At 38.5% G+C, this 15997-nt stretch overlaps 1 protein-coding gene across 1 annotated transcript in view; it reads left to right on the forward strand.

The window, feature by feature from the left end:
• MAST4 (microtubule associated serine/threonine kinase family member 4) overlaps positions 1-15997 on the forward strand; it is a gene marked incomplete at its 5' end in the record, with an annotated part of 306989 nt that overhangs the window by 231992 nt on the left and 59000 nt on the right. The window contains 4 exons of the mRNA XM_080362738.1: positions 5234-5303; positions 8502-8522; positions 9227-9305; positions 14288-14445. Of these exons, the coding sequence (XP_080218864.1) occupies positions 5234-5303; positions 8502-8522; positions 9227-9305; positions 14288-14445 (328 nt within the window). The remainder of the gene's footprint in view (positions 1-5233; positions 5304-8501; positions 8523-9226; positions 9306-14287; positions 14446-15997) is intronic.

Raw genomic sequence — 15997 nt, forward strand, 5'->3', positions numbered from 1 at the left:
ACTAGGAAATTGTTTAAAGAGGGGAAGATGTCGGTTGCACTAAAATCAGTAATAATATCAAATGAGAGCAGAGGTTATCAGTAGAGTCTTCGGGTGTAGGTTTTGTGGCCAAGCCTTTTTAAACTTCTCATACGTGACACTGTGATAAAATTACTGTAGCTGTTGTAAGTTTGGAAGACATCCAGTATGAAACAGCATTGGGAAACTGTTGAAGTGACTGGATGATCTTGAGGACTGGAATTAAAAAAGTATGAAATTAGATAGCAACATGCAACATTTTGTGCTGGAGGACCAGTAGTGGAAATGTCTGCTGTAAGCTATGGAATCAAAAGGAATGTAGGGAATGACCTGACTGCACTTTCAGGATCAGATGGTTTTTGCAAGGACCAGTCTAGTGCAGCTTTGAAAATCAAATCTCTGAATATACATAAAGGAGGTAATTTTCAACTGAATTTGCGAAGATTTCATGCTACTGTACAATGTCCTGGTTAGATTGCATCTGGAATACTGTGCGCTTTTATGGTCATAAGTGTTCATATGGGATCACATGGGGAGAGAGACTAGTAGAATAGAATGTGAGAGCTTTCTTTGTTTTTGTGCTACTGAAAGAGTATGACTTACTTGCCTTAGTAACAGGAAGACTGAAAAGCCTGTATTGTCTTCTAAATAAGTCAGAGGTGTTTTCTTCATGGAACGGAAAGAGAAATCCATGCTCGCCATTTGCACCAGAACATGAGGGTTCTGAAATAATTGTCTACTAAGTGTGACAGGGACAAGCACGACCTTTGCTGTTGGATTCAATAAATTTATGAATAGGATGACATGATGCAGTTGCCTAAAGCAACATACAAGGCCAAGGGGTCTTACCTCCACTTGTAATCCTTTTCTAGGGTTTTATTTTTTAGCTCTGCATAAACCTTTCTAGGCAGACACTGATAGTCAGTGCTGACTGCTGATTTATTCTGGTCTCACTATGTTAGGAGTTATTGCTTGCATCAGATAATTTTGTTTGATAGACTTATATTAGCTAGCTAAATTGAGGTAGAGTAGTGAACAAAGCTGCAGTATGTACTTTAGCTGCACTATGTTAGACTCTGAATCACACTGAAGGCATTTGTGTGTGTGCATCAAATTTGGAGTTATAGTTTCCTTGGATTTTTAGCTTTATCCTGTGGGTTTTTCTTTTTTGTCCAAGGTAGATAATAATGGGTACTGTCTTACTACAGTGTATTTGAAGCAAAGAAGAATGTCTCTTATATGCAGCTTCTGTGCTGCTTTAGCTACAGTCTGCATTGACTGGATTTTGGGGAATGAAGAACTAGGTTTGTAAATGAATGAAGCCTCCTTGGTGTGTTTTCATGGTGAAACATAGGAATATTGAAAGTTTAAGATTAAGGCGGGGTTTGAGTATTTTTTTTAGGTCCTGATATTTACAGGAAGGAAAAAAATACAATACTTCGATTATTCTGACTGTCACACGTAGAACAACAGAAATGGTTTTGCTATTTTTTTATTTAGTCTTGCTTTTGGCTGAAGTAAAACTGTTACTGGAATTTCAGAGCATTTTCTACTAATTTAGGGACAGGAGGGGAAAGTGTAAGTGATAAATTAAATGCAGATTTAACTGATTCATGTTAAATCCCAGTAAAACATAGCACTGCCATTATTCTAAGTAGTGGTCAGAACATGTAAAGCATCCTGGCAAATGGATTTAAGTAGCATGGAAACCTTCTTTGCTGTTACTGGGGAAGGTAGTTTGCTGGCGTGAAGCATAATTGATCCAGGTATTGAAATAAATTGAGCTCCTCACCTCTGAGTGGACAGCACCTGCTGAAGTGTTCAGGATGGTTCTGCTGCCCAGCTGTGTGTTCTGCTGACGGGCACGGTGTGTTGCGCTGTGAAAGTCAGACTTGTAAACTGTTGGTGGATGGTTTCTTGTGTATTGTTCACCACTGAGTAAACTGACACAGGGGAACGTATGATCCATTGTTATGTTGTATTACTGTAGTGCTGATGTACCGTGATTCATTGTAAAAGACCATCAAATAATGACATCAAGACTTCCAGCTGAATTTGTCTCTGATCCCTCAGGAATTTGGGGTAACAATTATCATTTATCTGTTATTCCCTTAGTACTAACAGAAAGTCATTGCATCTGAAACTCTTTATTTTTTAAGTAGACAGCTATTAAAAATACATTAATACTATACAGTGACTGTAACATATGCCTGTTAAAACTATTTAAAACAACTTCCCTCTGTGGCAAAGATGCAGGACTTCTTGGAGCTACTTACAAAAAAAATCACAATTTAATTAGTCTCAATGTAGTTTTCTTAACAATAGCTGCTTGCAAAATGAGCAGCTCTGTGTGTTGTCATGAGGTAGAGTATTGTTTTGGTGTGTTGATTGCCTATTCATTGTGGCATCCCAGAGGATGCTGAAGTTAATTACTTACCTAATGCCTGACCACCAGTTAGGTTTACTTTCCCAGGTCAGAAACACAGACAGTAATCTCAGCAGTATAGAGCTACCCTAGGACTAAAATGTACAACAGCCAGCAGTCCCAAAGAACAGCAGGATTTGACTAATAAGCAAGCACTGCACATATGGACGGAGAATTAACTGGCACTGGTTTTTATTTGAAAATCTCCCAGGTATTGACTTGCAGATGGGTGGATAAATGTGTGATGGTTGAAGGTCACATACAGGACTCTGCTTCTAACCTATCTTGCTTTTCTGGAACACCACACCTTAAACCCATAATAGCACTAGCTGTTTCTCCAGTCATTTGGGGTTTGGATTTTCATTCTGTTTTTCTAGGCTTGTCTGAGTTCTTAGGCTTCTAGATAAAACCCACAGGATTTAGTATCCAGGAATTCTGTATACAGCTTTACCAGTTTTGTTTTATTTAAAAGCTTGTTTGCTATGGAAATAGTGCTTGCAAATTGATTTTCCTGATAACAGGATATGATGCTCTTCCTGAATAAGAATTTGAGTTCCTCAGGTTTTGTCAGTAAGAAAGTGATCTTTGTTGATTCTAGCGAGGTAGTTTGCAGCATTGTGTCTCTTCAAATCTGCTGCAAGAGCTATAAAATTACTGCCTTCTCCCACCATGATTTTTGCTTGTATGTGAAGTTTGTGTGTATGTTGTGACCAACTGATGGACAGTTAGACGTGTCCTTGATGTGTGTTAAATACATGAATATATCCACATATAGCTTTAAAATAGCTGTCAGAGGAAAGGAATTTATTAATGAACCCCCATGTGCTGGTTTGTCAGATCATTTCCTGTCAAAAGCTGTTTACGTCTCACTGCATTAAGCCTAATTCTCTGCTTTTCTGCCAGAGTTTAAGATAGATTCGTTGTCTTCTTTTTTTTTCCCTCGAAGTCTACAACACACTTCATATTACAGCAAATATTTCTAGTGAAGTAGCTAAAGTTTGTGACTGTTTTATCTGCACAGTGTTACATTTTTTTTTTTAGCTTATCTTTATTAAATAAGCTATGGTAGCAGCAAAACAATTCCAGTTAGCTGTTGAATTAGATGAACTCTTGCTCTTAGTAATTTGGTGTTTGCAGTTCCTGCAGGACAAGAATAGATTTTGTTGGTCCCCAAATAAAGATTAAAATCTATTTCCTCTGCTTCTCCCCTGCCCCCCACCCCCTGGGAACAAAAATCCTTGCCACCTTGAAATTATTGAGGCCCTGGGAAGTGCCTGAAGGGTAATGAAGAAGCTGGAGTCTTGAGGGGGAGGAGGGAAAGTCACAAGGACATAATTTAGCCATGATAGATAAATGAGCAAAAAAGGAGGTATTGGCCAGTGAGAGCGGAATCCTTGTCTCTTGGGGCCGTGGGAAGAGCAGCTGTGAAGATGTGATTCAAGCACAGCTCAAAAAGCATCTTGCATCTGTTTCTAGCCGAAAAAAGGCAGGGGGCCTGGGTGTTTTCTGTACGTGCTCCATGATTATGGTTCCTCGTGTAGAATTAATGGGATCTGTTAAGGACATCACTATGATAAATGCAATGCTAATTCAAAATTTTGAGTAGAAATCAAGCCCACTTTAAGTCCTTTTAAGGACTCATTCAATTGTACTGGCCTTTTCACATGTAGGTAGTAATTTTCTCCTCAAAAATTAACTATTGAGTCTGAGTGGGTACATATGAATTTTTTCAATCTGTTCCTTGATGTTGTGGTCTCATTTATGTCCAAAAATAAAATGCTGCAACGAATATATTACTTTAACCTATTTTCGTTGCAGTCCTTTCCCTCTTTAATGAGATTGACTTTTAGGTGGATGCCAGTGCTACTTTAAATTGAAAACTTTTAGTTGGTGGGGAGGGTGTTTGGGGTTTTTTTTTGTTTGTTTGGGTTTTTTGGGTATGTTTTTTTAAATTTTGTTTTGTTTATGGGGGTTTTTTTGTTTTGTTTTTTGGGTTTTGGTGGTTTGTTTTTTTTATGGGTCATCTTTATCTCTTCAGCTGCTGTGTCTCCTCTAGCTGTGGGTGCTGAGGAGCAGAGGTGGCGGCTCGGCAGCTGCCTTCTTTCTGCACTCGTGCTGGTCAGCAGGGGGTCGGGTGCTTTTTGTATGAAGAAGTAACAGACCCTGAAGTTACAACCTGTTCACAATGTGCGTTCACTGCTTCTTATCGCAGAGGGTGTTCGCCTTTCTGTGCCTCAGTCTAACAGAACTAAGGCAGAGGGGGAAGTAATTCAGTGTGTGTTGTCTGCTTGTTTTGGAGCTAGAAAACAAACAATGAAAAAATCACAATAAAACTCCTGAAGGAATGCTATAGAGACTTTGTGTGAGGGCTAAACCATCCGCCTCATGATTTTTCTATTTCCAGACATTTTTATTTCCTTTTTTTTGTGTGTGTGTGTGTAAACCACCTTGTTTCTGACACTTACAATATGTTTCTTCTGAGCTAGTATTCTGGTTTTCTAAACTTTAATTCTCAAATTAATTTGAGCATTCTCAATTGAAAGGACAAAATAAAGGGTTTCCTGTGAGTTATAAAATGCAATAACTAAAAATCAAATACAAATGAAATGTGAGTTGAAATAAGATTCTATTTCACAGTTTATTTTTTCAGAGACTGTAACAGAATACATTTTTAAATTAGTTTCTGTCCTGACTGGATATGCTTGGATTAATATGTCTGAAAGATTTTTAGTGGGTTCTTTTTTTTTTTCGTCTCTCTCATAATTATTTTTTGTGTATCTCCCTCAGCAGGAAACAGTCCTCAAGATAGCCCTAGGAATTTCTCTCCCAGTGCCTCAGCCCACTTTTCTTTTGCACGAAGGTAAGAGATCGTTTGTAGCATGCAGCATGTGTTTTGCTTAGAGGAAATGTTGTACACAGTCATTAAAAGATGTTTGCAAATGTATCTGTCAAGTCTCTTACAGTGACAAGTGTTACCTCACTTGTGGAAACTCTCCTAAACCTCAGTTGCAAAAGAAGTTATACTGGATGATTGAAACAATGCAACCGTACTTTTTGAATTAATGAAAAAAGAAATAATGACTTAGTGTTTGACTTGGATCTATTATAGTTATCTCCTCATCTATAGAGATATGAGGAAGTTTTAAGCTACACCTATGTTTTTTCTTTTGTTTTTTTTCTCAACAGTGTAAGAAGTGCATCACTTATACGAGCGCTCTTACAAAGTTCTTGAGTTCAGGACCTGATTTTAGTGGCAGCAGCAGTACTGTCACCATACTTTTAATACCTGACCTTGACCTGTTTTCCTGCCTGTACCACTGAGACAGTCAGCTCTGTCATAGGAGTGTTGCGAGGATTAATTAATGCTAGTGGAATTTTTGAAGTGATCTATGAAGTAAATTATTATCAAATGAACCCTAACCAAAGTTGATAGCATGTCATGGGAAACTGTTCATGCCAGCGTGGTTCCCTGTCACTTAACACCTTGTCAGCCTACTTCAAATAATATGTTCATTAACTCTAGGCCTGAGAGGTTAGGCAGAGTTTATATGTTGATCCAAGAGTACGTACACAAAATGGAAAGGGGAATGCAGTGACTTTGTCATTAAGTAGCGCCAGGCATGCAGCTGTTACATTCTCTCTGAGACAGCACTTGCTGCTGTAGTTTTGCTTCCTTGGGAATTCCGTAAAGTAGCACGTACAAGCTCTCGAAAGTAAGTGCAAGGAAATAGTGTAACTCTTCTTAAAAGCTGCGAGGGAGAAAGCTTTCCTTGTGTATTCTTTTATCTGAACCTAATTCATCTGTGACATTAGATCTTGTCAGTCTTTCTAATAGCATATGTCAGTTTTTAAATCAACATCTTAAAGTTGAGTATTACTTTATAATCTACATACTCTGTATAGTATCTTTAAAAAAAAGGAAAGCTATCTCTTCATAGATGGCATTTGTTTGTGAGCATGTTTTTAGAAAGATTCATTAAATCCAGAAATAGCTTATAATGCAAAAAGCAGTTGTGAAAGACTGAGCATTACTTAGAAAAACAGCAGCAGGAAGTAGTTTTCCTTTCCCAACTGTAATCAACAGAGATTTTAAATCATTATGTTTTTCCAAGACTTAAAATTCAGGAGGAAAAAAAATGAATTTGTCTACCAGTGTTTCATTTGGATTTTGACCATTTTTAAAGCCCTGTAATAAGCTCTAAATAAATTCTTTAATCAAAGGAATGATAACACAAGAACTTTTTGTGTTTTCAAAATATTTCAGCGTTTCAGTGGGATTCAAGAAACAGTTTTGTATGGAAGCTGATTTTATTCTATGTTTATAGTGAAAATGCCTGATGACACAAATTCAAAACAATGCTAATGTAAAATTTTCATATGAATTCAGTGTGTGTGTTGCAGTTGCCATCATTTAAGTGGTGATTGGGTCCATTTTGGTAGTAAAATGGCCTGTGGCTAATGAGAAAAGTTGTCAGACTTCTGACTTTGTGCCTCTTCTGTTATGTTTTGTAAATTTAATTATGATGCTAAGGAAGGGAAGGACAGTGTGTGTGTGTGTGTGATGGAGCAGGCTGGAGGAGCAGAGGTGAGACGGCATGTAGATGTGTGGATACACCTCTCCCATCCACTGCCCTCCAGTAGTGGGGATACCAAAAACCTGGGGAAGCGTATGGAAGGGAGGGAAAGGCAAAAGGAAACACTGGAACAGGCTGCCCAGGGAGGTTGTGGAGTCTCCTTCTCTAGAGACATTCAAAACCCACCTGGACATGTTCCTGTGCGACCTCACTTAGGCGTTCCTGCTCCAGCAGGGGGGTTGGACTAGATGATCTTTTGAGGTCCCTTCCAATCCCAAACATACTGTGATAACTGTGAATGGTTTGAACGGCTCCCATGGGACAGAGGCAGGCGGGCAGGGAGCAGCGGTGGGAAGGGGCACTCTGCCAGCTGCTGCTGGTGTGCGGGGCTGTGGGCAGTGTCCCCAGGTGTCCCAACAGTGGGGGTGTCACCCGCTGCCCACCTCTGCTGGGCGGATTAACACCCGGGAACAGCCTCTGCCTCTGGCAGACACTGCTGGGGCCTCCTCTGCTGCTCATGTAAGTGCAGCATTTACAGGCCAATGGGTAGGTGACAGGTGTTTTCCAGAGCTGCTCAAGTGGGTAGGACTGAACTGTAGGGCAGGGACAAGTGGTGTATGAGAGTCCACGGGAAAATGCTGTTGAGGCTTCCCTTCTGTTTTGGATGCTTCCTGTGCACCCACGTTTGCTTCCCAGATAACTTTCCATGATATCTCATCCCCACCCTCAATGGCTCTTCTGTGAGAAAATTGTTGGGTGATGCAGGAACCCTGTTCAGTAGGGGTCATTCAATAAGGAAGTACTTTTTGTCTCAGATTCAGAATATATGGGTCTCACCCATGTTTAATACCTTCCGAGTTCTGGTTCTTCCAGCTGTGAACTTATTTCACTTGTGCAGCTGAGCCAGAGTGAAGAGGGAACTCCTTTTGGAATTGTTCATTCATCTGGAGGTAGCTCATGCATGCCCGGGGGAAGGGGAGAAAGGAGGAGAATAAATGAAATTTTAAAATATTATGGAGGAGGAGAAGGAAGTTTTTTTCAGAGTTTGGTCTTTGATACTGTCAGAAGTCCCATTAGCACATGTTCTCTTTATATTTTAATACTAATTATTTAATGTTGTTCCTTTTCTCACACTATATGTATTCAAAGTCCCATAGACTTGGGTTGAGGCTTGTGGGTGGATAAATGAGAGTGGGAATTAGGTGTTAGAATGGAGAGAAGCAAGGAGATTTTTTTTTTTTTCCCCAGACAGCTTGAAGGGTATGGAAGCTGCATCAAGAGGTTTAAGGTTCCTGATTTGGCATTACTTTTCTTTTATGGAATTACACTTTTTGTGTGAATCAAACTTGAGAGATGACCTTTGTACTGACTGTAAAACAGCTTCAGTTCTCCTTTCTCCTCTCCTCCATGATCATACTGTTTGTTAACGAAAACTTGTCCTATTTTGTTATTTTTTTAACATATTGGATACAATTTTACTCCAGTCATGGGCACCGAAATGACAGGTAAATGTTACTCCCTCAAAAAATCCAAACATGGCTCCCATAGTTTTTTGTTTGGTCACTTGGAATGTTGGAGTTCTGTGTTGTCTGTGTGTAGCTCACTGCAAGCGATGAAGAACAGAAATTGGTTTTGTTGGTTTTTTGTTTGTTTGTTTATAATTCTGAGTGAGCATGTTTTGTGCTGCAAAATTGTTTTTATTGATTTATATACCTATCATTTAACAGGTTTGCTCTTACCCAATCATTCTTTGCAGCTATTTGACCTTAGCCTGCTAGTTTGCTGGTGTCTCTTACTGATGTAACTTTGGTGGCTGTTCTGTGGTTCAGAGCATTATGGTTTGCATTTGTTCATGATTTTTTAATTTGCTTCTCATTGCTTTCCATCTGACTGACCTGAGAGTTATGAAGACTCCCTGTGGTCCGTTTCTACGTGTATTAGTGAGACGCCAATTCTGTGGAGCCATTCATTCACTTTCTTGTTGTTTCATCTCATAGAATTTTAACTGGAAAAACACACTAAAAATCTGTAAGCCTAAATCATCTTTGCTGAATGCTTGTTTGTGGTCCCCTGTGGAAGTTTACTCTTTATTAAAATCCCTGTTTGTATCATGTTTTTTGGAATGCAGTTTTACCCAGTAATACTTCCACAAGTGTTTCTGTGCTAGGAGACTGCAGTGTTCATTTGACTAACCTTGGTTTCACAACAGGACTGATGGTCGCCGTTGGTCTTTGGCTTCCCTCCCTTCTTCTGGCTATGGTACAAATACACCCAGCTCAACTGTTTCTGTAAGTACTCACTATTCTATTGCATACCATGTCTTCTTAAATGCATCTTGCTTCTCTTAGGTGAAGGCAATGTAGGTTTTGTTAACTGTTGATAGACTTTGACTTAATATGTGGTGTAAAACTGCTTCACTGAAATAGAAGACTTTAGGCAATATGTGCTTTGCACAGAGGTATTTTCTGGCAGTAGTGTTTAACTGCCCGCTTTTGATCTGTAGGGCAGTGGGCATGGAGACATAATGCCTTATTTTAACCATGTTTTAACCATATAGTAGCTAGTCTGAGGTGAGTCTGCCTTGATAAGGAGAAGAGGCACTCTGACACGATGCATCCATCCCAGGTTAGGGTGCTGTCTTAAGGTGACATGAATCACACGTCTGCCTTTTTTTGGCAATAGTGAGATGTTAGTGCATGATAATAGGTTAGATATTTAGCATTTTAGATGGCTGTACTTAGAATGGAATAACCCTTTGGGTTACCTAACAGGATAAATATAAGTCTAATTTGTTAATTTTTGCCTGTTAGTGCTGTCCTTTCAATGTGATCTTATATTAGTTCTCTTGCTGTTCATATTCTGTGTGACTTGTGACATGCACTATGGCAGTGCATGAGATCTTGCTCCAAGACTCGGGAGCGAGGCAGCAGGAGAAGTATGAATCTGTGTTTTTGCACATCTTGCACACCTCCATACTGGAGAGAAGTACAGCGTTGTGTTACAGCCTGGAACTAAGCTGTCTGTTGTGATGGTCGGAGAGACTATGGGGGAAGACTGCTTTGGAAATAGCAAATAGTTGGCATTTTGACAGCTACATTACATCTTCTGCCATAAAGTGCTTGTCTTTGTAGATCCAGCTATGACTCTTCAAAATGTTTTTGTATCTTTAGCCTGTTTCTTTACCTTTAGGGTTGCATCATTAATAAACCTACTGTTTTCTGAATAATATGTATTACTGGACACTTTATCTGATCTTTTAAAAAAATGTTTCTTTTACAGTTCAAGTCAGCTTTTTCTTCCCCTGTGTGTGTTCTGTTTATCTTGTGAAATAATTGAGTTCCACATGCTGTACACTAATGAAATGCAACCATTTTATGCTATGATCGACTTCTCCCCCCGCCCTCGCTCTGTGTGTGTGTGTTCCCAGAGGCTTCTGGAAAGTCAAGTCAGTTCTTGCTGACTTCAAACCAGGTTGAGGGATTTCATGTATCTTAAGAACTGTTCCTCGGCAGCACTGATTTGTGACCTCCGCTTTCTTTCCTGTGTAGATCTTGCTTTTGCCAAGCAACTTTCTTGGTTTCATGCTAATTCCCTAACCACTTTCCATAGTGCATGTTTGTACACCTCTTGTTGGAACTAAATCAAATATGCTGTGCTCCTCACTTAAAATATATTGACGTAAAGGAGGCTATGTCAGATAATAAGTAATTGCTATAGCAACTCCATCATTATTATAAGCACAAGCCTGCTTCTAGAAAGAAAATGAAAAGCTGTGTCAGAAACATATCAAAACAGTTTAATTTTCAGTCTGATCTCGTATGCTTTTTCTTTGTCATCTTTAATTTTAAAATGTTAATTCCAGTTCATATACTTATTTCTGACCTACATTTACTGACTACGGTATGCATGCTGGGATGTGGAGGAGTTTTACATCATTTTGCATTTCTTACAAAAAAATACACTACTGTCATTTATAGACTTAGATATCTTTAACTTCCATAATAGACTATTGTTGAGTTCTTCCTTGATATTTCATGACTAGACCACATCGTATAAATATTGCAGTAGGTATCTTCCCTAGCATTGAACAAACAATTTCTGACTTGTGGAAAGAAACCTGTTTTTCCAGTAAATAACTTTGAATTTTCCTGAAGAAACCAGCAGTAGAGAATTCATGCCATGTATTTCGTATGGTTAGGTGTGAGGTTTTTTCCCCCCCTAAAAAAATCCTATACTGCTGATGAGCCCTGCAAAAGCACTGTGACAGCCTCTGAATTTTAAATCTAGCCACTATTTCTTTGGTTCTTAGGAGAGATGCTTTTCACTTTTTTTCCCCCAGTGGATGAATATATGAATCAGAAAATGAAAACTGGAAATTTTCCCATCTAATTTGTTTCATGTACTTTTTCAAAAGAGTCTGAAACAACTAGCACTGTGCAGCCGTCTCTTGCACCAAATTCTTGGAGGCAATGAGTGACCACTTACTATAGCCTAAGTGCACATACAGAAGGCTCTGTTTTCAGTGCTGGATAAATAAGATTCACATTAATTCAGAGGTTTATCAGTTGAACACCAGAAATAGTTTTTACACATCACAATAGTACAACTTTGATCTTTATAAGCAAGTGAAAGTCAAAGCAGGGGCAAGGCGTCTGTGGTAATCAGAGTTATCCTGAGGTGAGTATAGCTCACCATTTCTTTTTAGCCTGGCTTTTGGTTGTTGCTTGGTTTTTTGTTTTATGGTGGTTTTTTGTGTGTTTGTGTGTGTGTTTCAGTGTTGAAATCAAAATGAAATGAAAATATCTCCTAAGTTCAATAGATTGGAAAGAAACTCTTGGTATATTGTGTTGTATCAAAGTTGGATCAGATCTTGCCAGTTATGAGGTGCAGTTGAGGTGATTGTTTGTCTTCTAGGAGAGCAAGCCTATAAAAATGGTAAAGTGAGAGAATACTTGGTTACATATTACTGCCAGTAGATTTTGGTTTTGGAAGCTTATTTGGATTGGTAAACAGTGAAGGAGATGAGGAAGGAGGCTGTGGGGTAACGTTAGCTGATATTGGTGGCAAATTTGCTTTTCTATGTTAGAAGTACAATTTGCATTGCCACGGTGCACTGTGGTTGTGCATATTAAAATACGCTAAATCTTACATGATTTTTGGAGCAGCTATTCTAGAAAGCCAGGAGACCTAATTTTTTAGAGTTTGGGTATAAGAATTTGGATTTGTAAAGAGATCAGAATTCAGACCTCCAAGAAAACACACTCTGTGCCTGTGATAGAGTCCTGATAGAACTGAGAGTTGTTAGCGAAGATTCTCACTTTAATTTGTTGGATCTAGACTTTCTGACACCTTATATGAGGAAAGGTGTGATACAGATTATTGTACCCTCGATCTTCCCAGAATCCCCTTAAGTCAAAGAGGTAGAGACTGATTTTATAGCACTAGGCATCTGTGAGGATCTGTATTGGGAAATTTCCCTTTGCTAAGGGTATCTTCTATCAAAAGGAGCGTGGCCATAGGTCAGATGCCATGAGGTTAGCTGCAACAAGCTGCCATAGTATGAGATAAGAAAGAAGAACTTATCTATGCTGTGTGCTGAATTATGCACAGTAACGTGCTAAGGCTGAATTTCATAAGTGAATTACTGTTACTCGACAAGTTGCTACCTATCATGTGAACTGCGGTAAATTCTTGGTGTGCATGCTTCTTAGCCAGCAGCAAAGCAAGGTAATGTGATCTTCCTAACTTGAACTTGTTTTCATGTGATGCAGCCTTCCCACATAGACCAGTCCTGTCTAAGTTAGCCTTTCCCAGCACTGGGTTTTCTTTTTTTTGCTTTTAAGATTTGCTTTTAAGATACAACTTCATGAGATCTAGTGTGATAAGTAATCTTTTTTTGAGTTCCTAGAAATTGGGATATATTCAGCCTTTACCACACAAGTTGCCAGGAAGTTATCAAGACTTTCTAGTTACGGTGCTTACCAGCCTGGATAGTACCTGCCAACCTTAGCAATGTAGGACAATGTCTGTACAGCATGAAAGTTTATGGATTTCCATCACTTGGGATCATATAAGCAAAGCAGCTTTTACTGTGCTGGCCTCCAATAAAAGAGCAGTCAGGCAGGGGCCTTGTCCTGTACAAGAAGACAGATAAGAGCAATAATGTGCAGATGAAGACTTGACAAATAGAAGAATCACATTTTGTTGAAAAGCCAGGTGGAGACTGAAGAGGTCCAGGAAGAAGTACAAGCTTTTGGACTTCTTTCTCTCTGTGGGTAAAATAAAGGGGATGTCTGCATGGTACCAAGCAGCTTAGTGCAGTCATATAAAGGTATTTGTGGACAAGCTGTCCTGGAAACTAGTTTTGCTACAAGAAACAGTAGGGCATTTCTGTCTACACTCGTCAGTCCAGACTAGCAAGGCTGGCTGTTAGTGCTTTGAACTGTGTACATGTTCTTTACAAGGACCTCAAATCTAGGCTTGGGGAAGTAGTTGCAGAGTTCTACTACCTCAAGACATTGAGGTAGCTACATGAAAGACAGTAAAACACGATAGTATGATCATCTACACTGCTTTATGTGTTGCATCTATGTGCAGTTGTGCAGGGCTCGTTTTGTGGTAGTACTGCCAATTTCATACTTGTCTGTACCTTCCAGTTTTATAAATGGATGGTTTGAGTGTAATCACTTTCACTTTTGTCAGCCATAGAACCTGTCTGGATAAATGTATTAAGTTCTTTCACTTCATTTTCAATGTACAGGGGTTTATAGGAAAATAGGGTATGATATTTTTAGCAAGAATTTTGAGATTTTATTTAATTTTATTTTTAAAAGCATCAATAATGTCCTAAATATGGATTATGAAGTAACTTCAGCATGTAGAATTACAATTTGTGTTATAGTAAGTTGTACTCTATGTTTATTATACATACACTGTCTTAATTAATTTTCAGCAGATCCCCTTTTAGCTATTCCTTACATATTGTTTGTAACATTAGATGCCGTCTTTGCCTTAGAGGAAATTTGAACTTTTGTAATGTAATGGTTCTTTCTTCTGGGACTGAAGTGGGTTTTTTTGTACTTTTTATTTAGCTCGTTGAGACTAATTATTTATTTTCTTTTTTATCTATTTTCATCTTTAAATTGGTAGTCAGGCATGGGAGACAGTAACTGTAATTTTTAAATTAAATAGCTTTATTCATAAACACTGGCTATAGTCTTGCAAATGTTTTTTTTTCATTCTAATAGAAGCTTGTGTTCTGTTCTTCCAGTCATCATGCTCATCCCAAGAGAAGCTACACCAGTTACCATACCAACCGACACCTGATGAACTACATTTTTTGTCTAAACATTTCTGTACCACTGAGAGCATTGCCAGTGACAGCAGGTGCAGGACCACTGCAATGCGCCCTCGGTCCCGAAGTCTCAGGTGAGTTTGTGTATCTGGGAACAGGGGTTGGATCAAATGTCACATACTCTGGAACATCGTGGTTTTGTACACTGGGAGCATTCCCTATTTTTGAAATTGCTGAAGTAATACATGAAAGACATATCAAGCTGAGTTACTAATAGTCTTTTAAATCCTTACTCCTAGTTTTGATCATGGTTTACTTCAGTGTTTAATATTGTAAGCTAGGTCTTCATGAAGGCAACTAGCCTGCATGAACAGCCTTGATGAGCTAGTCATTGTTGATCTGACTGTAGCTCTGGTTCTCTTCCAGAGTTCAAACTGTTCACTGAATCAAGTCTTTATTTGCAAAACTAAGTCAAATTGTATTTATATTCTAGGACTATGTGGAAAGCAATGTGATGAAGAACAAATCGGTGGGGAGCGTATACGCTCATTTATTTTCTGTAACCAAGATTTTCATTTGCAGTGGCCATTTGTGTAAAATGTGTTTTATTCAAGATCAGTTCTAAACTGTCAGAATAGTTTAGGTTTGCAAAATGCAAATGAACTCTGTGGGTAAGTTTTCAAGAAAAAGAAAGAAAAAAAATATTTATATTTCTAATCGTCATATTAATCCTTTCAAGTTTAAAAATAATTTCAGAGGTGTACAAATCCTAAGGATTTAGGTTTTTAGTGCAATATATTTTAACTCTGCTTTTTTATTATTTTATTTAGAAATCTGTGTAGACTGTAGTGACAAATATAGTTGCTACCTACATGAGACTGCACAATGACTACTAAGAAAAAAAATCCTGTTTCTTCATTAGAAGATTACAGATTGAAACTGTATTGTATTTATTGCCACGTCTTTATTTTTTTTCAATTTCTGTTGTGCTTTTAACACTTAAAAAAACGATCTTCCACTTTATCTCACAGAATGTGTAAAATGCTCCTGAGGGAAGACAAGAACCAAGCATTTTCAGAAAGGGAATTATGCTGTAGGATTGTCATGGAATTATGTACCTATTCTGTCCCTAGTTGATTTGCCTGTGGATGTCCATAACAGATTGTCCATATCAATTAAAGGACCCACCATTGTGATATCTTGGGACAAATTTTAGTGTTAATTTTTGCCCTCTTAAAAAACGCAGAACTGCCAAAATGCAGTTCTTCTCCTCATGCAAGAAACCCTTGTGTACATGTTATGATAAAGTCACTCCTACAGGATACCATGACATTTCTGGGGTCTTTTTCCTGTTCCATGTCTTTTAGACCAAACGGAATGGGCCAGTGTCACCAACCCAGGAAAATCTGACAGATTTTTCAAAGGAATTAATACCAGACAGTGAGACTCATGGTAGCAAAAAGTATTTTGTAGATTAGCCAAGGCCATGGATACCTTTTATGGATTGTTTTCCTGGAAGTCCCGTGCTTTTCTTACAGCACAGCACCTCATCATTGAGGGACACCATACGTATGTATGGCATTATTTGTAGGAAGTTGCTGCTGTTATCTGCTGGTCAGATGCAAAATAAATTGGTTTGGGTTTCTTTAATGTTGTGTTTTTAAAAAAATACTCATTCTTCTCAAC

This window comes from Nesoenas mayeri, assembly GCF_963082525.1.
Source record: "Nesoenas mayeri genome assembly, chromosome: Z".
Taxonomy (NCBI): domain Eukaryota; kingdom Metazoa; phylum Chordata; class Aves; order Columbiformes; family Columbidae; genus Nesoenas; species Nesoenas mayeri.